This window comes from Myotis yumanensis, unplaced genomic scaffold (assembly GCF_028538775.1).
Source record: "Myotis yumanensis isolate MYYU_CA2020_CCGP unplaced genomic scaffold, mMyoYum1.0.hap1 SCAF_3, whole genome shotgun sequence".
Lineage (NCBI taxonomy): Eukaryota > Metazoa > Chordata > Mammalia > Chiroptera > Vespertilionidae > Myotis > Myotis yumanensis.
The window spans coordinates 207265248-207288621 of NW_027223754.1; the positions used below are offsets into that span (position 1 = coordinate 207265248).

A 23374-nucleotide genomic window follows, 5' to 3' on the forward strand; every position below is an offset into this window, starting at 1 on the left:
GGCTCAGGGGAGTGGGACCTCCCGAGGCCACAGCCAGGGTGTCGCACAGCAGACTCTGAGGCGGTCCCGCTAACCTCAGAACAGACCGGCTGCCTGAGTGAGCAAGGGGCTGGGTTCTTTGCGGGTGGGGAGCCTCAGTCTCCCTGAATATGGGTCCCCTGGGTCTCCCAAGAGCGTTGAGCAGAAAGAACCAGGCTGAACTGCCAAGAAGACACGCACCTTTAATCACACTGGACAAGGGGGGAGGGGCAGGTGGCTGGGAGTGGCTGTGCCCGGGCCTGCGCACAGTCAGGCTCTGCTGCCATCCCCAGCCACACAGCCACCACGTGGCCCCTTGGCTGTAAGTGAGCACCAGAGACCACCCCCAGAGTCTGCGTAAGCACCAAGACTGGAGGCCGCCTCCCAGGGGAGAGGGTCAGGCCACCTGGACGGGGGGGAGAGGAAGGCTGGGGGCCACCAGGCTGCCCCACCTGGGAGGGGAGAAGAGGCAGGAAGCCTGGTGTCCCTTACTAGCGTCTGATTCTTCCCAGGAGAGAGGCCTGGGCCTCTCTCGGCATCATGGCTCAGAGGAGGGAGGGTCCCCCTGACTGACCTGAATGTTACCCGCTTCAGTTCCTCAGACCTGCTGAGGGTCCAAAGCCTGGTGTCCCTGCCCTGGCATCTCCAAAGGCAGCACCAGGCCAGGGGAGACTGGGTCTCAGCACCTTAACGCTCAGAGAGTGGGGACACTGGGACAGCAAGAGGGGACAAGGAGGGTCAGACAGCACCGGGGGACAGACAGCTCGGGAGAACCAAGGCCAGGTGTCTAGGCACGGGGGGCGGGGGGGTGGGGGGGGGGGCTGAGCACGGTCCTGGCTGAGCCCCAGAGGGGACAGGGAGGGTGCTGTGAGGAGGACGGGAGTCCTCGCAGGTCCCCGTACAGCTGTATGGGGAGCTAGGGGGCTGGGGGCTGCTTTGATGACAGGAATGAGAGGAGGCCGGGAACACCCCATCTTGGGGGCCCTGTCCCACCAGCCTTGGGGACCGCAGTGATGAGGGGCCACGGTGTCTGAGTGCTCGGAGCCCAGACTGCTGTGACAAGAGCACCAGCGTTTCTCTGGGTCAGGTCCCGGAACCCTCTGTTTCCCCCCCGGGCTGGGCTGCGTGCCCACCGAGCGCAGGGTCTGCGTCTGACCCGCCCCAGCCTACCCGGGGCCTCGCACCGAGTTACTCTCCTGAGGTTGGATGAATGACAGAGCGAGCAGCTGCAAAGTTGAGGGTGCAGGCGAGAGTGAGAGAGGGAGGAAGATGGGGCCGCCCAGAGAAGTGAGAATGTTTAAGGATGTTGTGATGATTCTAGAATGTTCAGAGGGTTCAGAAAGTTTTGGAAGAAAGTTCTAGAGTCTGGTTACTGCAGTGTGGCCCATGAACTGACCGGACATGCGGAGTCCTGGGCCCACTCCACGCCTGCCTGAGCGAATCTGCGTTTTAGCACGAACGGTTTCCAGGCGATTCCTGTGCAGGTTCAAGTTTGAGAAGTGCTGGTCTGAAAGGCTGGGCAGGTTGTAGACTATTTAGGTTAGAAGGCTTCTCAAAATACGTTCAAGAGAGGGGACGGCAGGAACAGCCTGGGAGGGAGGGAAGGAAGGAAGAGGAGGGCTACCCGCAGTGCCAGGCCCCGCGGGCCCACTGTGCAGAGGGGGACACTGAGGCCCCGCGGAGGGTGGGCCCGCCCCGCTGGGGAGCCGCCCCGCTGGAGGCACTAGTCGTCCTCGGGCTTGATGAGGTGGCCGCTGAAGGTGATGTAGATGTCCACGTCGTCGCTGTAGATGGCGTTCTCCCGTTCGCGCTTGAAGAGCCGCGCCCAGACGCGGTCGCCGGGCGCCAGGGCCAGCATCACGCTCTGGCTCTGCATGATGCTGCGGTCGCTGGGCTGCGCGTACAGGATGACGGCCGCCTCCTCGTTGTGCATGACGTGCACGTAGGTCTCCTTGAAGTTCCAGCTGTGCACGTTGAGGCTGAAGAAGTAGAGGCCGCCCAACGGGGCCACGAAGTGGCCGGCGGCCATGTCGAAGTGCCCGTCCGGGTTGACGAAGACCGTGTCGAAGGGCAGGGGCTGGAAGCCCTCGCTGCTGTGCAGGGCCGTTCTGCGGCCCACGGAGAAGGCGGAGAAGCGAGTCTGGCACGGGCTGCCCGGGCTGCCCGCCTGCCCCTTGTCACCCTTGGTGCCCTGGGGGCCTCGCTCTCCCCGGGGACCCTCCTTGCCCAGCTTCCCCGGTGTGCCCAGCAGGCCCCGGTCCCCTTTGTCACCTGTGGGAACAAGGGGGAAGTCAGGGCAGGCCCCCGGGCCTAAACGAAGGGGGCACCTACACTTGACTGTGGAGGGCTCTGCTCCTGCCCGGAGAAGAGAGGCCAGAGGAACCAGCATTTGTGGAGCACCTACTGCCCGCCGGGCATGGCCTCCCTGAATGTCCCTCTAGAGAAGATACCGACCATTTCCACTCTCAGAGAGGTTCAGTGACTCGCCCAGGGTCGCACAGCTCAGGAGCAGGAGAGCAGGGCTCCGCCTCCAGTCTGTCTCCACACCCGCCCATCCCCGCGCCCTAGGGCTCTGGAAGGCAGGCCCAGCCCCCCTCCCCACCAGGGAAGGGGGACACTGCATGAAGCCAAGCTCCAGGATGGGTGGGCAAGTGGCAGGGTGCACTCTGCACTTCTGACCCAAAGAAGGAACCAAGGAAAGTACCCCAGGGAAGCCCCCCTGGTAGGAGCCAGGCAGCCCTTGGCTGGCTTTACCCCACTGTGTGCCCAGCCCTTGCTGGGGTCTTGGCTGTTGAAAAGGCGAGCCCTCAGCAAATGCCACGTGGGAAAGTGCTCTGCAAACTCCGCAAACACGAAGCAGGACCGTTCACCTAGCACTGCCTGGCCCCTCTCCACCTGCCCGGGCGTCTGGCAGTAGCTCACCTGACCCCCAGGCAGACATGCCTCTGCCCGGCTCTTGTTCCAGGCTGACCTTGAACACGAGAAGCAGGTGGCCACCTATGCCTTGAGGGACCTGATCCCAACTACTTCCCTCCGCTCAAACCTGCCCCTGCGCCCCATCTCACTCAGAGGAGAAAGCCAAGTCTGATCTGGGCCCTGCTTCATCTCCAGCCCCAGTTCTTTCCCTTTGCCACTGCGCCTTAAAACCCCAGGCCCACTCCCACCCCAGGGCCTTTGAACGTGCTGTTCGCTTTGCCTGGAATGCTCTTCCCCAGATACACGTGGCTTCTCCCTCAGTAAGAACTGACCATCCTGCTTGATAGGCAAGCTGCCCCCAGACCTGCACTCCCCATGCCCCTTACCCTGCCCCACCTTGTCATCTCTATGACATTTGTCACCATCAAACATTGTATCTCATTAACTTGGGTAGTATGCTGATTGCTGTCTGCCTCCCCCACTAGAATGGAAGTGCAATGGTGGTAGGTATCTCTGATCTGTTCATGCTCCAGCCCCAGAATTCAGAAGAGTCCTGACACATAGTAGGTGTTTAATTCATGTGTGAACGAAAGGGTCAGGAATAACTGTCTGTCCTGGTTTCTCCTGTTTCCTCCACCTCCCCTCCCCAGGCCCAGGAAGAGACCCCACCGCCCCCCATGCCCTCCATGTCCCCGGCCAGGCCAGGCCAGCCTGAGCCACGTACGGGTACTCACCCTTCAGGATGGTGATGTTAATGTAGGGCCTGACCTCAGGCCACACGTACGGGAGGGAGGATGGAGAGGCTGCGGACTCATCGGCAGCATAGGTGGGGGCCAGGGGGTCCTCAGAGTCACAGCACCGTCGGCAGCGCCCGGGGGGGACCGGAGGCCAGGGCTTCCCCAGAGGTGTGCTCCTCGGTGGGGACCCCAAACACCAAAAGCGGGAGCAGGAGGACTGTCCAGAGGAGGTCCAGGGCGGCTGTCCCCATGGCGGCCTGGAGCGGGGGAGGAGGAACAGACAGTCTATCTAACTTCACATCTCCGCTGTGCCCGTGCCCGGCATGCATGCTGCCTCCCACAGCAAGTGCGTTCCGGACATAACTCGGGGAAGGACGCCAGGGCCCCCACTTAACAGACAAGAACACTGAGGTCCACGCAGAGAAGCCAGTTCTCCAAGGTCCCAGAGACTTGTGGCCAGGGCAGGGCCTGGAGGCTGAGTGTCCTGGAAGGATCCCCGTCTCTGAAGGCGCTGCCAGGCAAGGTCCCCGAAGGAGGAAGCCCCTCCAGAGATAGCCACAGCCCAGCAGGGGCGGCTCCTGGGGGACTTTAGCTGGGGTGGGTGAGGAAGGCGCCCCAGCTGCCCCTGGGCCAGAACACTGAGACTGTCAAATGCTCTCCCCACCCTCCTCCCGCCCCTCTGGCTTGCTCTCTCGCCATTGACAAGTGAGAGGGCCCTTGGGACAAACGCAAAGGATCCGCAGGCTTACTCTGTAGGGGAGGGGACTCGGGGCCGAGCCCATGGTTTGGGGCATGAACGCGAGGTCCTGACAAAGGAGCTAGGAAAGTTCGTTCGTTCTAGCAGGCAGGTAGCAACTTCCATCAGAGAACACACGGGGTTCTGCCTGGGGACGGGGTTCTACTGTGGAGCAGTGAGGAGTCGCTGCTGCAGCCACTGCTGGCCTGCACGGGCCTTCCTGCAAGGGACAGGGCGCTCCTGGGCGGGGGGGGGGGGGGGGGGGGGGGGCACATTAGACACAGCAGAGAGGGCACCACAGAGACTAGGCGCCGTGGCACGGGCTGGTGCCAGCCCCCCTCCTCTGGCATCTCTGTGCAGTCAACACCTGCACTACCTTACACTGAATCCTTGCAGGGAAGCTTTGGGCAAGAGTTAAATCATTGGAAAGTGGTTGTGTCAATCACAGTGGACCTGCCAATAAGCTGCCAAGGTGGTCAATTGGAATGAAGGGGCAGGACTAGGAAGCCTGGCAACTTGAAAGGCTCCGAGAAGTCCAGGCTTTGTGAGGACCTGCTTTGGCCCGGGCGGGCGAGAGAGAGGGATCCAGAGTTCCTAGAGAGGGGCAGGAAATGGCCCGGACACCAGCGCGGGAGAGAGGCCGGGGCTGGGCGGGCAGGAAGCCGGGCAGGAGCCTTTGAGGTGGCGCCGCCTTTGGGGGCTGGTGCTGAGTTATCGCAGCATCAGAAACTCGGCTTTTGAAACTAGGCTGGTTTTTACGCTTCTGGCGTTTCTTTGTTTATTTCCTTTTTGTTCTCCTTTAACATTTAGTACAATTCAAAAATATTTTTCTGTGGTTACTACCCGTAGGTATTGTTTTAAACGCCACCCTCTCTCTCTCTGAGCACTGCGGTGAGAGCGAGGTTTTAAAGGGGCAGAGGCCCTGTCCTGAGCACCGCCCCCCCCCCCCCCACCCCCCCCCCCCCCCCCCCCGCCCCAAGGGCCGGCTAGCAGCAGAAGCGAGGGGATGCGGGGCAGCCTCCCCCGCCATCACCCCCTCCTGGAGGTGTCCGTTCCCCAGCTCCTGCCCCCAGCCCTGGCCCCCTGGCCCGGTGTCCTGGTTCTGCTCTGTAAGGCAGGTCAAATCCACACAGATCAGCATCCTCTCTGTCCACGATGCTCACCCTCACCTTTTATTTGTAAAATGCACATCCCAGTGGTTTTGAGAAAAACAACAATCCCCTGTTTCCTGGCCAGAATGTGGCCTCACGGGACACGGTGAGGCCCTGGAGTCAGACGTGAAACCCCAGGCTCGTTGACAAGCTGGGAGACCTGGGACCAGTGGCTGGACCGGCTGGCGTGCCTGCTCCTTGGCATTTAGAAGGAGATGGCACGGCCACCTCCCCGCCGCCGGGTTGTTTGGGGAGATTTACGCGCAGCGAAGTTGGCTGACCTGCAAAAGACTCTTAATAAAAAGTCTGCTCCTTCTTCTGCCCGGCGTGACCTCTTCCCGGGACAGGGCAGGGCAGACCAGGGCTCCTCCAGGGGACTGGCCCGTTTGGGGACCTATCTGCTGGCTCCAGCCAGATGGCAGTCAAAGGCTCCGAGACACAAACTGGCCTGGGCGGCAGGAAGCAAAGTGGCCTTAAACAAAAGCAATGGTGACAGCCCGGATCACAGACTGGCCATGGAGGAGGGTGCCCGGCAGGGAGTGTGAGGGACCGTGCCCTGGGGGGGGCTAGGGGGTCCCCGCTGCCTCCACTCAGGAGCTGGGGTCTCCTGGGGGTGGGGGAAGGGCCAGGCCCCATAGAGTAGACTTGGTGTGCGTCCCAGCCCACCAGGGTGGGCACAAGCCAGGAGCAGCAGAGGGCAGCCCTTCACCAGGGGCTACGGCCTCAGTCACAGGAGGGGGTGGGGAGGGGAGAGCCTGGAGGGCCTGGCGGGCGTCAGAGGAATGGTGCAGGGCCCGAGATGTGTCCAGGAAGCGAGGGAGGAGGGAGGAGAGGAATTCCAGGCTCTGACCCCAGCCTCCTCTGGGGGTGGGCGGCCCTGCCGTGGGTGGGAAATGCAGGACCTCCATCACTCACCCTCCGTCCCGCAGCCTCGCCCAGCGCTCACAGACCCCGGGCCTCGGGTCAGCCTCTGGCTCCTTGGCCCATGTCTGCAGTAATAACTGGTTGCTGGCCCAGACCCCCAGGCCAAGCCGAGGAGGGAGGGAGTAAGGGATGGAGGCAGGGCGAGAGGGAGGGAGGGCGGAGGAAGAGGGCTGAGCTGGCTTCCCACGTCCCCTCCTCCCTGCTCCCTCCCCTCCAGCCGCTGGGTTCTGCCCAGATAATGGGAGCTCTGGATTCCCTTTGCTTAACTCTTTGGTGGGGTCTTGTTGGATTCGGAGGCCCAAAAAGTCCGAGCCAGGAGGTAATCGGAGGCCCCTGATGTGCTGGCAGAGAAACTGCGGTGGGGAGAGAGGGGGTCAGGAGCCCCTCCAGTTGCTTGGGGAGGGGAGGCAGCTCTGGAATCCTGCTACTGGGGGCCCCCAGCTTAAGCTGAAAAGGGGAGAGGGCACAGGCACCAGCCCGGCAGCCTCAGTTCCAACTCTGGTGCCACCACCACTCATAGGTGACACCCTAGCTGTCTGTAGAACTCCAGTGCCAGCCCCCTCCCTGCTAGGCACAGGAGAGGTTTGCTGAGTGAAGGCATTACCTGCTGGGCTATCAGGGTGGCAGCCGGACAAAACCCCCATCCCAATGGGTGCCAAAGTCCTCCTCCTCCTCCAACTAGAATTTTGCCATGATTGATTCATCCTCCTGGTCTTCTCGAGCCAGTGCCCCTGGGGAAATGCCCCCCAGCAGTTCACAGGGTCCTGCCTCGGCTTCCTTCTGGTTAGGCTGAGGGAGGTTTAAAAAGGCTGCAGCCTCAATTCTCTGCAGCCAGAGACCCCAGTGCAGAGCGGGTCCATGTCCCTTACTCCCCAGCACCCTCACATTCTACATTTTTTTAAAAAAATGTTTTTTATTGATTTCAGAAAGGAAGGGAGAGCGAGAGATAGAACATCAATGATGAAAGAGAATCATCAATCGGCTGCTTCCTGCATGTCCCAGATACTGGGGATGGAGCCCACGACCTGGGCATGTGCCCTGACTGGGAACCAAACAGTGACCTCCTGGTTCACAGGTCGACGCTCAACCACTGAGCCACGCCGGCCAACCTCATTCTTCATTGGTGCTGTACTTACTGCCTGTCCAGGCCTCTTCTTTGCAGGGGCTTCGTTCGGTACCCAGTGGCTCTTCAGACCCATTATTTGAGGGAGCCCTGCCCCAGCCTTGGGAAAGGAGCTGATGTGACTCCCAGGTCACACAGCTGCTGAAAAGGAACCACAACCCTACAGAGCGGAAGTGCTCTCCATCCCACTGGAGTTCCCACGAGGGCACATGGGCACGGCTGTGGGCAAAGGCTGCCGTTCAGGGTTTGCCGGGAGAGGGGTGACATGATCACCTTCAGGAGGCGCAGGCATGCAGAGATCTTGGGGGATTTACTGAAGTCTGGACTTTGGGACCCTAAACCCACCCACCGCCACTCGCAGGTGAGCCAGGCGCGGAGGACGGAACACCGCTGGGCTGTGTGGCCTCGACCAGCTCTCACCGGAGCCTGTTTTCCTCTCTGGGAGATAACCAACAGCTGACTGTCCAGGCCTGAAGGACGCTTAGAGATGATCTAATCCAATTCGTTTATGTTCCCCAGGGACACTGCGATCCAGGGAGGGCAGGTCTAGCTCAAGGTCACACAGCAGCAGGAGTCCAAGCTGGGACGACAGCCAGACTTTCCCAACGTCTAGCTCTGCTGCTTCTCCCTCCCAAGCCCACCTGGGCCCCCCCACGCCTATTTAGGGGTCCCAGGGCCCCAGACAAAAGGACTATGGCTGCTGGGAAACCGGTCGGGTCCACACTGGCTGTGCCCTCCGTGTGGCCCTGCCCCCGGCAGCACTCCCAGGGCACAGAGCCAGGGCTGCAGAGGGACGGAGCCAGGGAGTCACCTCCCACCCTCCCCACTCCCGCAGCTGCTGCCAGGAAAAGCGCTGAGTCAGCAGCACTGGAAGGGGAGACAGCTGGGTTTTGGTTTAAAAAGCCTCGCCTCTGAGAAAGGGGGAAGGGAGCAGGAGGGGGACACAGGAATGGTTTTGTCAGGGCCTCTTATGTGGCCAGCGCTGTGCTCTGTGCCCACTCAACCGCCCTTCTGCGGGGACGGCTGCTCATCCCACTTAACAGGTGAGGAGGCTGAGCCCTGGGAAGGCACTTGACGCGCCAGGTTCTCGGCCAGGTCCTTTGGCCCCCAGTCACATCAATGCCCCGGAAAACAGCCCCCTGTCCCCCTGGGTGCAGGGCAGCTGGCTGGGGGCAGTGCAGATTAGAGAGCAGGACTCAAAATATTACACTTTAATATCTGTCCTCCACTCCCTTGAACTGAGTCTGGCTCTCCTCCCAGCTTGCCTGAAACCCCTCCATTTGTGCACCATCCCTTAGTCCCCCAGCAGGCCGGGCAGCTTGAAGACAGAGCTGCAGCCCCGGGGCAGACAAGCCTGGGTGGGTCTCAGCTCCACCGCCTGCCTTCTCCGTGTGAGACCTTGGGCATGCCTTCCTCCCTCCAAGCCTCGGTGTCTCTGGGCATGAGGGACATGAGGGAGCCAAGGCCACCTGAGCAGCCTGGTGGGACACCCGCCGGGGGCACGCTATCCTGGCCGCCCCTCGGGGCTGCTCCTCGGTTACACTCTGAGTGTGACGAGGGGCTGGGCCCATTCTCCTGATGTGCACAGATGAGAAAGTGAAGCACAGAGGCAGACCCTCAGAACCCACCCCCAGCCACGGGCTGGGAGAAGGTATAACACAGTGACACTGAACAGGTGCTTGCAAAGCCCTGGGAACCGTGTGCCTGTCAGAAAAGTGAGCCAGACCCAGATGATTCCTGGGGCCAGCCAGGGGCGTGGGGACTGGCCAGTCACTGATCCAACTGTTCAAGGGCAGGAACCACTTCAGAGACTAAACAAAGGAAGCCGTGAGCGCCACCAACTGGAAACCCGAGAGATCGGGTTGCGCCTGCGGGCCAGGGATGCTCCCATCCCACCCGGCCCATCACCTTCTTAGGGAGCTGAGGGCGAGGGGGGAGGGAGAGGGGGAGGAAGAGCCCATTGAGACGCGCAGGGCTGGCTGGGGTGCCCATTCCCTCCCTTGTTCTTCCAAACCCACTCCCGCAAGGCGGGCAGAGGCCCGATGGGAACCTCCCTGTCCCATCGGCAGGCTCCCTCGCCCCCGCCTTTGACTAACTGGGTGACTTCACTCTCTGGGCTCAGTTTCTCCATCCTGGGCTTTCTGCAACCCAGGACTGGTTCCACAGGTGCTAACCCGAATTGGGCGAACTGCCCCACTTTACAGAGGAGGAAACTGAGTCCCCAAGAGGCCCACGCCGTCCCAGGCCCTCCGGACCCTGTTAATTGTCAGAGGGGGAAACTGAGGCTCAGGGAAACAGGTGCGGCAGCTGGCTCCCTCCCCACGCAAATGGCCGGCTCCCTGGGCAGAACTAAGGGGAGTGACTCCCCGACCCCAGGCCCTTCCATCGCCGCCCACTCCGTCCTCCAGTCCTGGGAAAAGACCGCCGCTGGCCGCAGCCTCGCTCCGCACCTTCCAGGGCTCAGCTAAGCCCGACCCGGCTGCGTGGACACCGCCGGCGAGACCGCCGAGATGCGGCCCAGCTCCGGCCTCCGGGCCTGCACGGGGGAACCGGGACGCGCAGGGGTGAGGGCGGAACCGCCGCGCTGGGGCGGGGCCTTTGTTGTGTCCTGCGCGGAGAGGAGCCGAACAGACCCGAACAGGGCCGAGCTGGCCGAGCACAGCCCAGCATCGCCGAGTGTTGCCGAGGATGGCCGAAGATTGCCGAGTCTGACCGAAAGGATCCGATTGGGGACGAATGAAACCGAGTCTGGCCGAGCCGAGCGGCGTCGGGCCCCCAGAGGCGAGATGGAGGTCCCTGGCGCCCCCTGCGGGCCACAGAGCACAGCGCTGGCCTCCGCGGGGCCTGCAACAGTTCTGTGCGATGGGGGTATGGAGCCCACTTTATGGATGAGGAAACTGAGGCTCCAAGAGGTTCCCAGGCTAACGCAAAGGCACGCATAGCTAAGAAGTAGTAGCGCTGGAGTTCGAACCTGATTGTGTGGCTGAGAACTCACGTGCCACTGTAATGGGCATTGTGTTTTCTTTGTTCCTCTTGTAATTGCTGCCATTTATTGTGGCTGGAGAGGAGAGACCTGCCCGGTGTGAAGAGCAGACAGAAGGCCAGAGCTCAGATTCAACCCTCCTCTCACAAATAAAAAAAACAAACAGGCGCTGGGCATGTTGACCCAGTGCGACAGGACCAGCAGTTCCCATGTGCAAATATTGACATATTTCCTGGTCATTAGAGCAGAGCGCAGCACCAAGAGGCCATGTCCCACTGCAGGCCTCATTTCCCCCTTTAACAAGATGGCCATGGAGGGCATGGGCTCCTGCCTGCCTACAGGCTGTGTCCCCCGGGGCCTGCGCCAAGACCTGAGGTGTCTGGGACCCTGGAGAATGCCAAGTGTGGCTCAGGCACTTTCTTTGAGCCCGTGAAAAAGTGAAGGCTGGTCTGGCCCTCAACGCTCGCGCACACACACATGAGTGTGTGCCAGTCCTTCGCCCCTGTGTGCACACGGCCCTGGCCTGCCAAGGCTGCAGGGCTTACTGGGGAGGGGCTGGACCTGTAGGCGGCGACTGAGGCCCTGTGGGGCCTGGGCTGCCGGTCATGCCTGAGAGCATTGTCTGCCACTGCCCAATGGCCACCAAGGAGCTGGCACCAGTGGCTTCAGAGCTCTCTCCACTCCCAACATCACTCCTGATACCCCAGCCCTCATTATTGTAGTTTTAAAAAACTATAGACACTGGACTGGGGGCTAGGAAAACAGGGTTCTTGCTCCTACCTCTGGTGCTGCCACTGGGCAAGTCACCTGGCCTATGCAGGCCTCACTGTCTTCAGCTATAAAATGGATATCAGAGCTGTTCTCAGCACCTTGACTGTCTCCCACGCCTCCTTCCCTGTGCACAAACTCCAGTTCCCTCTTCACACTCAGCTGGCCATACCCCTCCTGAGGAGACGTCCACCCCACCCATGCATGGGTTCTTGCTTCTGCTTAAAGCACTTCTCACGTTTATTTAACACACACAGAGCAGCTACAATGCACCAGGCACTGTTTGAAGCTGCTTGTGAATATTAACCCATTTAAAGCTCCTAACAATAGCGACATGTGCTCTTATCCTCATCTCAGAGAAGAGGCAACCGAGGCACAGAAAGCTTCATGAACGGGCTCAAGGTCAAACAGGCAGTGAATGGATGAGCTGGGATTCAAACCCAGGCAATTCCAGAGTGAGGCGGGTGGGAGGGATTGACAATTGTCTCTTTGGCAGCCGATCAACCGTTCTCTCTCATCATTGATATTTCTATCTCTTCCTCTCCCTGCCTTCCTCTCGGAATCAATAAAAATATATTTTAAAAAAGAGCTGTCTCTTTCTCTCTGATCCTGGTTCCCAAAAGACAGGCCTTATATTTCTCTGCTTTCAGCTTGTTTATTTGGCAGCTGCCCGATAAACTCTTGTTGAATGAAAGAATGCACAAGTTAGTCCATCGGTCCCCCTGAGAGCCAGGAGCGGGTGCTGTTGTCTCTGCTTTGCAGGTGGGGAATTCGATTAGTTTGCTAGGGCTGCCGTAACAATGCAACAGTCATTTCTCTTCTCTCAGTTCTGAAGGCTGGAGGTCAAGGTCAAGGTGTCAGGCAGGGTCGCTCCTTTCTGGGGGCTGTTCCAGGCCTCTCTCCCAGCTCCCAGTGGCTTGCAGGCAACCTTTGGTGGGCCTCGGCTTGTCCCCTGTGCGAAGGCCTGTGTCCAAACCTTAGGAACACCGGTCATGTTGGAGCAGGGGCCCAACTGGAGGTCAGAACTTCAATAGATGAATTGCGGGGACAGGAGCACCAATTGAACCCACAACAGGAATTATCCTTCTAGGACAGTGGTTCTCAGCCTTCTGGCCCCTTAAATACAGTTCCTCATGTTGTGACCCAACCATAAAATTATTTTCGTTGCTACTTCATAACTGTAATGTTGCTACTGTTATGAATCGTCATGTAAATATCTGATATGCAGGATGGTCTTTGGCGACCCCTGTGAAAGGGTCGTTCGACCGCCAAAGGGGTCTCGACCCACAGGTTGAGAACCGCTGTTCTAGGAGGTCCTGTCCGACACAATCTCTATCCCTGAACTGGGACCCTGCCTCTGCCTTTCATTCCTGCATCCCCCAGTGTCCAGGCCTTAGCACAGGCAGGTCCCTCTGCCTGGCACACTCATGCTCAGCCCTCTGCCCCCAGTGCAGCCCCCACCACTGACCCTCCCACAATGTTGCTCCCCCAGAACAAACTTCACTGCCCTCCCCACTGCATAGTGACACAGTGACTTGTGTGGCCGCCGGTGAGTGCCAAGGGCACAAGCACAGGATCTCTTTTCCTCCACTGTACCCCCAGCCCAGTGTCAGTAAAAATCGGTGTGAACTCAAGGAACTATGCCCAGAGAGGAGAAGGGAATGGCCTGAAGTCACGCAATAGGTTCGTGGCAGAGTGGGCCTAGGGCCCAGCCCCCTGACTTTGGGTCTCATGACTTTGAGGGGGTGCATTTCCCTCCCAGCCTTCCCGTGGCCTCACGGTGAGCCTCAGCAGGGCCTGCCAGTGACAGGGGAGCCCCCGAGACCTTGGCCGGACCGTGGCCTTGCACAACTCCAGGGGGAGCCACTCACAGCACAGCTGTGGTTCTCACACTTTGAGAGTGCTTTCTTCCGTGTCTGGAGTCCTGCGGAGCCCAGGCTGTCACCTTCCCAAGGGACAGTGGCCTCTGTCTCTCGCCCCCTTGTAGGTGAGGAGGGCCTGAGGCCCTGGGGCCTTCCCTACTGCAGGGCCTACGACCCCAGCCCCTCGCCTGTCAGGCTGAGGCTGACGCATGAAGTCCTGGTCCAGAGCATGGTGGCCATGGGCTGTTGCCTGGCAACCACCTCTGAGAGACAAGTTCAAGGGAAGGGCTGGGTTTGAGCAAGTTGGATGTCTGCAGGGCGAGTCATCACCACCCTTGCTGTGCGCTCAGCCTCACAACCCCAGAGCCTCCCCTCACCCAGGAGTCCTCGCAGCTCCCATAACCCACAGATTCCAGCCCCAAATCCCATACAAGCTCTTTCCTCCCGCTGCCCCCCACTTCCCCCTTTATTCAGGGTCACCCTGTTGTACAAATCCCAAGGAGGCCAACGTCATCATGTGAAAGTTTCCCCTGGGAGCTGTGAAATGGAATTCTCCTTCCTCATTCATTTATTCTAAATGCTCACATGACGGGCCCATGGTGCTGCCAGGCCCTGGAAACACAGATGCACCAGGAACAGTCCCTGCCTGGAGTGGCAAGGCTAGCAGGACACCCTGACACAGACATGCACATACGCGTGCACAGGCAGTGACACACGTGTAGTGGGGAGGCTCCAGGGCTGTGGGATTAAGCATGTTGGGTGGGGGGTGGGGGGTGAGGGGGGAAGAGTCCTGGCCTGGGCACCACTCCCACACAGCCCTGGACCCTCACGGATACAGCTGAGATGTCCTGAGCACCTACTATGCACCTGAACTGTGCTTATATCCCCCAACCACCCCACCCAGCCTGCTATTGATACTCCTGGCTAGCCTCCCTTTGCCATTGTAGACTGTCCCCGCACCCAACTCCCATGCCATTGGTCAGCCAGACTGTTCATCACAGAGTCCTACCTTCTCTCTGGCTGGGAGGATGGTCACATGACCCACACCTGGCCAATCATCACACCTGGCACTCTGTCACCTTGTCTTTGGTTATTGGCCCAAGAGGCCACCATGTGCCCTAGTTGGGACCAATCAGCTTCCTTCCATGAGATTTGAGATTTGGATACAGGAAGAAAGCATAACTGCTGCTTTTGCATCAAGATCTGTAAGATGACAGGCTGAGGCTTATCAGAGGCATCTTCCACGTCCCCTGGAGGCCTGGGCACACAGAGCTGAGAGATGGATTCAGGGAGGATCCTGATAGAGATGGACGCCCATACACACACCCACACACACATGCACACGATCTAGACACACACACACACACACACACACACACACACATACACACATGCGCGCGCGCACGCATTGATCTAGACACACAGCACCTGGCAAAGGAATCGACCCTGGTCATGGCTGTTGTCATGTGTCACCATCTTTATTGACGAGCGAGAGCTAGGGGCAGAAGCAGCAAAGAATTTCTCTAAGGGGCCTCCCAGCCACCCTTGAAGAACAGGCTTCCCTGCCCCAGGAATCAGGAAGGTGGGGCGGCCTCTGCACTTGGACCCCTGGGTCCCCTAAGGTGGTGAAACACTCCTCCAGGCCCCATCTCCCTGAGCCTCTGACCCCCAAGTCCACCTTCGTTGTGTCCTCACCCCCAAGGCCCAGATACAGAGAGGTGAGGGAGAAGGGGTCACCCCCCCCTTACAGTGTGTGTGGCAGTTTACCTGGTGTGACTTATTGTCCTCCCCAAACCCAAGGAGGCAGGCAAGCTGGGACAGCCACCTCCATTTTATGATGGGGAAACTGAGGCCCGGAGAGGTCGCGGCTGGCCAGGATCTGAGGTGAGTTGAAGATGTGGGTCCCCCAAGTTGTGGTCCGTGTGCTTTCCCTGAGGGCCCCTTGCCTCTGCAGGTGGAGGGTTTGGGGGATTTAGCCAGAGGTACCACCCTCCCCGGGGCCGGTCTCACTGTGGCTCTCAGGGGTCACCTGGGGGAGGGAGTCCAGGCCGGTCCAGGCCAGCCTTGGGCAGTGGTCTCTCCCTGTCGTCTCACCTTTGTTGTTGTGGCTAATCCTCACCCGAGGATATTTTTCCATTGATTTTTAGAGAGAGTGGAAGGGAGGGGTGAGATGGAGAGAGAGAAACAGCAACATGAGAGAGACACATCGACTGGTTGCCTCCCGCATGTGCCCTGACCAGGGCCAGATGGAGGTATGTGCCCTTGACAGGAATCGAACCCAGGACCCTTCCGCCCATGAGCCGACACTCTATCCACTGAGCCAAACCAGGGAGGGCCCTGTGGTCCCACTTTTTTGTCTTGTCTTGTCTTCCCTGGGCCTTTCCAGCCTGCAGCCCGGGGAATTCAGAGGGCGAGAGGCCTGCTCCGGTCTACCAGCCCCTCTTCCCAGCACTGAGCGGCCTCAAGGGGCTGGCCCTGTGCCTTTCAGAGCATTTGCTCTCCCACCTGATGGCATCACTTTCTTGGGACTGTTGAGCCAGGCAACTCAGTTTCACTGATGCAGCAACTGAGCTCAGTCCAGAGGGGCCAAGGACAGCTCCAAGGTCATGGAACAGATCTATCCTCCTTCCCTCCTCCTCCTCCCTCCTGCCCTCCCCTCCTCCTCATCCTCCTCCTCCTCTCAGCACTCACTGTCTTACCCTCTGCCCTTCCGTGCCAGTCTGCCTGGTGGGGCCCCTGCCTTGGTCAGTGAGAGGGGAAGCACAGGGTTGCTTCTCCTGTGAGCTCTCAGACCCAGAGACACCCCACTCCCCCCTCCAGGCTCCGAACACAAAGTGAGCTGCTTTGGGGATTCGTGGGCTGCCCTCAGCAGGGCCCGAGCTAGGCTTTGGGTGGCCTAAGCTTATGCATGTGGGGTCCCTCTTTAAGAAAAGCGATACAAAATTCCAAGTACAAAATTAGGCTCAGGGACTCAGAGGGCCCAAGCAGCAAGGGACCCTGCAGCTGGACTTAACGAGCTTCTTGGAAAATCTGCTTCTTCTCAAGTCCAGGATCACAGGAGTCCTGGCCCGACCGTCTGGCAAGAGGGCCTGGAGGTTACTGGGTTGCTCAGCAGGTGAGGCCTGCAGCCAGAGAGAAGGGCTGTCTCAAGGCCTTGCAGCAACAGGGGAGAGCTGGTGTGGGCCTGAGCAGCCTCACACCCGCCCCCCACGGGGCAAGATTTTCTTCTACTGGGGGGCTGGGGGGGTGCTGGTCCAGCTCCCTGTGAACCTGGGCCCCAGCCCCTCTCCTATGAACCTGACTCTGAGCCCAGGAAACCCAGGCCTTGGTTTATCCTCTGAGGATCCAGACTCAGGCCAACCCACCTGGATGCTCTGTCTCCGAAGGGGATGGCCAGTCTGCACCCCTCCTCTTAACCTGGGCCCCCCTCAGGAGGGTCAGCCCAGCGGTCAGGTCCCTCCAGCCTTCTCATCCGGCAGCGCTTGTCTAGACCGATGACTCCCATCCCTGAGTCACAGAGGAGAACACGAGGCCCAGAGAGGGCAAGTGACCTGTCGGAGGTCACACAGCGAGTCTCAGCAGCAGTGGGATCTGAACAGCCCATCACCGGCCCCTGGCACCTGGGGTGGCAGGCCCGAGGCGCACCCACGGCCTGTGCTCTGTGCTTGGGCCGCTCTGGCCCTCCACCGGCCCTACAGACAGCTGATGTGCAAGGCGCCCGGCCTCTCCCCCGCGGAAGGCTCCTGGGGCAGGGACTGCTGCTCCTTGTGGGGCACACAGCTGGGAGGCAGCGCCTGCCTGCTGGTGCCCGGCTGTGTGATCTGGCTGACCCTGCCATTCATCTCCTTCGCTTCCCCCTGCTTCCCGGCCCCCTTCTCCCCACCCTCCTCTCCATCCTCGTCCTCCTCCTCCTCCTCCTCCTCTGTCTTCTCCGGAGGTCCGGCTGGGGGCTCCTGGCTTCGCACCCGGCGGGAAGGCCGAAGCAGGACCCGGCGGAAGCCCTGCTTGAAGCGGTAGGAGAGGAAGCCATAGAGGATGGGGTTGGCGCAGCTGTTGGCATAGGGCAGCGCCACCACCAGGAAGTAGAGGCCGAAGAAGGCGGGCTCCTCGGGCAGCGGGCACACCACGTTGATGATATTGAGCACGTAGAAGGGCATCCAGCAGAGGACGAAGAGCGCCACCACGGCCACCACCATGCGCGTGACCCTGCGCTCGGAGCGCCGCCGCCGCTGGCACGAGGGCGCCCACACCCGCCGTCCCGCCGAGCGCATCTTGACCACGATGAGCAGGTAGCAGAGGCAGATGACCAGGAGGGGCCCGAAGAAGCCCAGCGCGGCCGTGTAGATGATGAAGCCGGCGCGCCAGGCCGCCGCGGGCTCGGGCCACTGCATGTGGCAGGTGCTCATGCCCCGGGGCACCCCCGAGAAGACCACCACGGGCAGCACCACCACGGCCGAGGCCACCCAGACGGCCGCGCTGACGGCGCGCGCCACGGGGGCGGTGCGCCAGCGGGCCGAGCGGGTGGGGTGCACCACCGCCAGGTAGCGGTCCACGCTCATGACCGTGAGGCAGAAGATGCTGGTGAACTGGTTGATGCCGTCCACAGCCATGACCAGGCGGCACATGAGGGAGCCGAAGGGCCAGTAGGACAGGGCGTTCTGGGCGGCCAGGAAGGGCAGCCCCAGCATGAAGAGCTCGTCGGCCAGCGCCAGGTTGAGGATGTAGACGTTGGTGACCGACGGGCTGGCCGTGTGCCGCAGGACCACGTAGATGACCAGGGAGTTGCCCAGCAGGCCCACCACGCACACCACCAGGTAGACCAGTGGGATGAGGACGCCCCTGACGGCCAGGCCGGCCGCGCTCGGGGCCACGGACACGTTTCCCAGGGTGGCGTCCAGGAGCCAGGCCGAGGCGTTCTCAGGTTCCGAGGTGGCGGGCACCGGTGAAGGATAGCCAAGGGGGTCCATGGCTGAGGGAGGGCGGTCAGCAGTCCGCTATCGGCCTGGAGGAGGGAGGACACAGCCAGGTCATGGCGGAAGATGGCTTCCTCCCAGCTGCCCCTCCCTCCTCACACTGAACTTGTGCTCGGCCAGAGTGACACGCACCAGCTCATCACTGCACAGGCCAGCAAGGTATCCCCACTTCTCAGAGGAGGAGACTGAGTCTCAGAGAGAGAGAGTGACCTCCCTGCACCACCGTAGCTGTGGTGAGGGGCGCTGGCTTGCCTGGCCCTAAAGGGCAGGGACCAGCGCTGGCCTGTGTCCCCTCGCCTGTGCACAGGGCGAGTGCTACACAAATGTTCAATAAGGAATCAATGGATCATTCAATCAGCCGATGACAACATAGGCCCTTTCCTTTACACCGGTGCTTTCCACATATTTTCAATGCCAGTACATTTTACATAGCAACCAATGGAGTCATATTGTTTCATAAAGCAACTCCTGCCCTTTCTACATAAGATGGTCCCAGTCTGCGGAGCCCCGCGTGGATCACCCACTGCTATAGACAATGTGTCTCCCACCAAAGCAATAAATCCTAACCCCCAGTGTGATGGTGTTGGGAGCTGATTATGTCATGAGGGTGGAGCCCTCATGAAGGGGATTAGTGCCCTTATGAGGCTCCCTTTCCCTTTCCCCTTCCACCAGGTGAGGACACAGCAAAAAGATGGCCATCTATGAACCAGGAAGCAGGCCCTCACCAGACACCCAATCTGCCAGCACCCTGATCTTGGACTTCCAGCCTCTGGAACTGAGAGAAGTAAATTTTGGTTGTTTATACGTCTGTCCCCCAATCTATGGTAGTCTGTTGTAGGAGCGCAAATGGACTGGGACACCCACCAACAGGGCTCAGCCCTCACATTTGAAAACACTGCTGCATGTCACGGTTCCTTAACCTTGAACTTGGGTCTCCAGATGAACTTCAGAGGATCCATGAACCCCGAAAACTTTGAATGCCCAGAGCTTTCATCAGATTAAGAACCACAGGCTCAGGAGTACCCCTCCCCTGGGAGTCAGAGCCCTTGGGGACCTTCTCTGCCTGCCCCAGCCCACGTGCAAAGACCCTGCCCAGGATGACTGGCTGTGAACCTGGGGAGGGGGGCTCTCTGGGGCCCCTTCTCCCCCAGAGGGAGGCTTGTAGAGAAATTCAAAACACACTAGAGCAGCGGTCGCCAACGCGCTCTCACTCAGCTGCCTCCCCCAGCCTTGGCAAGCCAGGCCTCCCTGAGACGAGGGCATTTCAGGATGGGTTTTGAAGCATCAGTAGGAGCACGTCCCTCAGCATGGTGGGAACCAGCATTCCCACGTACTGTGTTAGTACCCTTCTTGTCACACCTCCCATGTGTGATGAGGAGCTGGAACTCCTCCTGGATCCCCTGCTGGACTCGACTCTCCTTACGTGTGGAGTCGCTCTCACTCAGCTCTGAACCTTTCCCGTCTCCCAGCTGTCCCGTTCACACCAGCCTGAGCTCTGCATCCCTGTTTGAGGCACCATCCAAACCAATCAGAGAACCAGAGGGACTTCCAGTAAAATTTGGTTGTTTTTTTTTTTAAAATATATTTTATTGATTTTTTACAGAGAGGAAGGGAGAGAGATAGAGAGTTAGAAACATCGATGAGAGAGAAACATCGATCAGCTGCCTCCTGCACATCTCCTACTGGGGATGTGCCCGCAACCCCAGGTACATGCCCTTGACCGGAATCGAACCTGGGACCCTTCAGTCCGCAGGCCGACGCTCTATCCACTGAGCCAAACCGGTTTTGGCAAAATTTGGTTGTTTTTACTTCTCACAGTTTCAGAGGCTGGAAGTCCAGATCTTAACGTGGAGGGAGGATGCATTGCTGAGAATGGAGACCCAGGCCCCCGGGAAAGGCCCCCACCCCCGGATTTGCTAGCCTCCCTCAGCAGGACTTCCTGGCTCCCAGGAGGCCCAGATAGAGACCAGGTGGAAGCTACAGCCTCCTCTGGGCCTGGACCTCCCCCTGCTTCCTAATGACCCTTCCACGATCCAATATCTTCCTGCCAATCCAACACTGGGGGTTTGCATTGCCCTGTCAGGACCCCCTTTCCTGATGCAAAGCTCCGGGAAAGGGGAGGTGCCCCAACTTGGAGCAAGCATCGCTGGGTGGGTGAGCACGCCTGGGTGCCCTGCCTGATGATCTGGCGCTTCTGAGGGTTCTGAGGGCCAGGCAGGGCGATGCCGAGAATGGCAAAGCACCCCTTGGCCGTGGCTCCCCCTGAGGGGACCCCAGGCTGGCTGGGCTCAGAGCACCCCCTCCCTGTCCTCATCGCCCCAGGCCCTCATCGCTCCCCTGGGCCTGGGACTGCATCTCTAAGGAAGGGGCTCTGGGCAGTGGCTCATGGGGTCCTAGCAGTGTGGCCAGCTCCTTGTCACTGAGCCCGACTGCCAGGTTCCCGGCTAAGCAGGTGACGTGCTACATCCCATGGTAGGCATTGTGTCTGCCATTCCCAACATGCAGACCGGGAGCAAAGTGAGTCCACACACTCTGGTCACAGAGCTGTGAAGAGGCAGAGCTGGGAGGACCCACTTCACAGGCTGGCAGACTGAGGCCAGGCCCGGGGAAGGCACTTGCCTGGTGCCACAGTGGGTCAGGCCGCCCAGCTGGCTTCCAGCTCTCCCACCGGCCTGTTCAGAGCTCTCTCGGCTCCTCAGGACCTGGAACTAGTAGGACCATAGACCCAAATCCCTAGACTCTTGGAGGCCTAGAAATAGAATTGTAGATTCTTAGAACTGAGTTGTGGTCATGGGCTTTTAGATCCGTGGCCTTGAACCAGAGAATGTTAGCGTTCCAAGTACCCGAGCCAGCCCTCCTGAGACCCAGGACCGTGGAATCTGGGACCTGAGCCCTGGCCTCCTCCGGGAGCCCTGCGTCACCCACCCATCCCCCTTGCCTCCCTGTCGCAGATCCTCGTTACAGCCTCCCCGCCAGGCGGCCAGTCCAGCCCAGCGATGGAAGAGGGAGGGGTGCTGGGCTCCCAGGAGAGGAGCAGTGAGCCGGGCAGACCTGATTGCCAGGCTGCAGTGACAGATGCCCCCAGGGAGGCCTGGGGGTGAGCTCTGAGGACAGCCTCCCTCTCGCCGGTCACACACATGTGCACCCACCCACACAGCACACGTGCTAACGCACAGGGTCCTGGCAGGATACAGGGGAGCCACTAGGCCCAGCTCCTCCCAGAGCCCCGGCCCCCTGACGAGATGCCCTGCCTCCACCTTAATCTGGACCCACCTCCCCTGGCCAAGTTCAAGGGGCCAGGGCGCCAAAAGCAGGGAAAGAACAGCTTTCCGGGGGCGTCAGCCAGACCTGCAATTTAGGTGCCGCCTTTTCTTTAAGGAGCCGGAGTCCTGTGCATGATCCAGTTCATCCCGGGAGGAGGCTCTTCCCTGTCTGGTTTATCTTGGCACCATTTGCCTGAAAGCTGGGGGTGGACCCCTCAGAGGATTGTTCAGGGGGACGGAAGCCCAGAGAGGGCGGGTGGCGGCCCTGAGCCCCACACAATTCAGGACGGCGGGATTCCAGATGCCCCATCGGTTCGGCATTTGTCTGTCCCCCACCCCCTGCCCCTCTAGGGCGCTGGCTCTTGGGTGCAGGGATCCTGCGCACCTAGCACAGCACCCAGAACATCAGAAGACAGGACTAGACCAAGACGCTCGGCGAGTGGAGCTCTGAGCGAGGTGGGGCCTTGCTCCTGGGCAGAGGCCTCGAACTCACATTATGAAACCCTCCCAGGGCCCGCGGGGGAGGGTGTTCAGAGAAGAGGAAGTTGAGGCTCAGAGAGGTTCAGCAAGTTGCACAAGGTCACTCAGCTGGTGAGCGGGAGGTCAGAATTCAAACTCAGTTCTGTCTACTCAGAAACCATCAGCACCCCCTGGCCCTGGTGGCCTCGGGCTTAAAGGAAGCAGGGACTGGGCCAGCCCGGACCATGCAGGCTGCTGGCCCCGGGCCAGCTGTGTTCTGTTTGCCCTCTGCTGCCCCGGGCCTTCCCCCAGGAGGCCCCGGGTCACTGCCCACTGAACACTCCCACCCCAGGCCTGGCATCTGACCCCAGGAACATGCCCCACATGCCCGAGTTGTGTGACCTTGGGCAAGTCACTTCCTTCCTCTGGGCCTCAGTTTCCTCCTGTTAAATGAAGACAAGCGTACCCACCTCCCGGGGTGGCTGCGATTACACGGGAGCGTGCAGAGCACGGTGCCCGGCACAGACAGGGGGCTCAGGGAAGCCAGCGGGTGAGCGGAGGAGGCCACGCAGCACGATGCATCTGGCTGCTTCCAGCTCCGACACTGCCCTGCAGTGATTCCCAGATCTGAGAGCTGTGGTGCAAAATTCCAAGATGAATGGCCCCCCACCCCACAGCCCACCCAGAGTTCACAGGAAAGCCCCTTTGCCCCCTAGGCCTCCCACCCTCTCCAGCCGCCAGCCCCAGCCTCCCAAATGTATGCTGGGCAGAGGGGGAGCTCCAGGACCCCACCCTCGGGGACCCCCCCCCAGCCCCAGCCTCCTTACCTGCCCGTGGGGTGAGGGATCCCCTCCTTGCTGCCAAGCTGGTTATCATTGTGTTGTCCCTTCTCCTTGCACAGTCCCCAGCTGCCCCCAGAGCACCCCTTAGCCGGGGTCCCCGCACAGTGCCCCCTTCCAGACTGCTTGCGGCTCGGGCCCCCTCCTAGGCCCGCGGTGGCCACGTCTGCCCACAGAGCCTCTTCCATCTGGTCTCCAGCCCTGACTTCCCACTGGTGCGTGGTGCGTCCCCCCTCATCTCCGGGACGTGTCCTGGAGGGCAGGGACGCAGATGGGGTCTGCACGCAGGAGCCTGGGGTGGGGATGGAGAGAGAAGCCTCCAAGGAAAGAAGAGAAATGGGGAGCAGGGGACGATAGGAGCCAAGAGAGATAGAGGGAAGGGGGGCCGGTCGGAGGTGGAGAGAGAGGGAGAGAGAGAGAGGACAGTGAGTGGGTGGAAAGCCAGAATGAGGGGGAGTGATGAGAAATGCGGACAGGGAGAATAAAAGGAGGAGGAAAGAGAGCGAGAGAAGGGAAGAGAGGGAGAGATGCGGAGAGAGGCAGGGATAGAGAGCGGGGAAGGAGGAAGGGGAAGGAGGGGGTGGCAGAGAGAGTGACAGAGAAGGATTGTGCCACAGATGGT

General features: G+C 60.3%; 2 protein-coding genes across 5 annotated transcripts; both read right to left on the reverse strand.

Moving 5' to 3' along the window:
* Positions 1-221: 221 nt before the first annotated feature.
* Positions 222-5971, reverse strand: C1QTNF6 (C1q and TNF related 6). Its single transcript, XM_070407989.1, is given in 4 exon segments — positions 222-2289; positions 3669-3804; positions 3806-3928; positions 5840-5971. Coding segments are annotated over 3 exon segments (801 nt in total). The 5' UTR covers positions 3923-3928; positions 5840-5971; the 3' UTR covers positions 222-1741.
* A 9915-nt stretch (positions 5972-15886) lies between these two features.
* Positions 15887-23374, reverse strand: SSTR3 (somatostatin receptor 3). Of its 4 annotated transcripts, none has more exons than XM_070411061.1 (3): positions 22741-23374; positions 22384-22522; positions 15887-18220 (listed from the first exon to the last, which is right to left on the reverse strand). In XM_070411061.1, exon 3 carries the CDS (start codon positions 18183-18185, stop codon positions 16911-16913), a length of 1275 nt encoding a protein of 424 aa, XP_070267162.1. In that variant the 5' UTR covers positions 18186-18220; positions 22384-22522; positions 22741-23374; the 3' UTR covers positions 15887-16910. The 4 variants fall into 4 exon arrangements, with proteins under 4 accessions (XP_070267162.1, XP_070267160.1, XP_070267161.1 ...); XM_070411059.1 differs by having other exon boundaries at positions 22384-22547; XM_070411060.1 differs by having other exon boundaries at positions 22380-22547.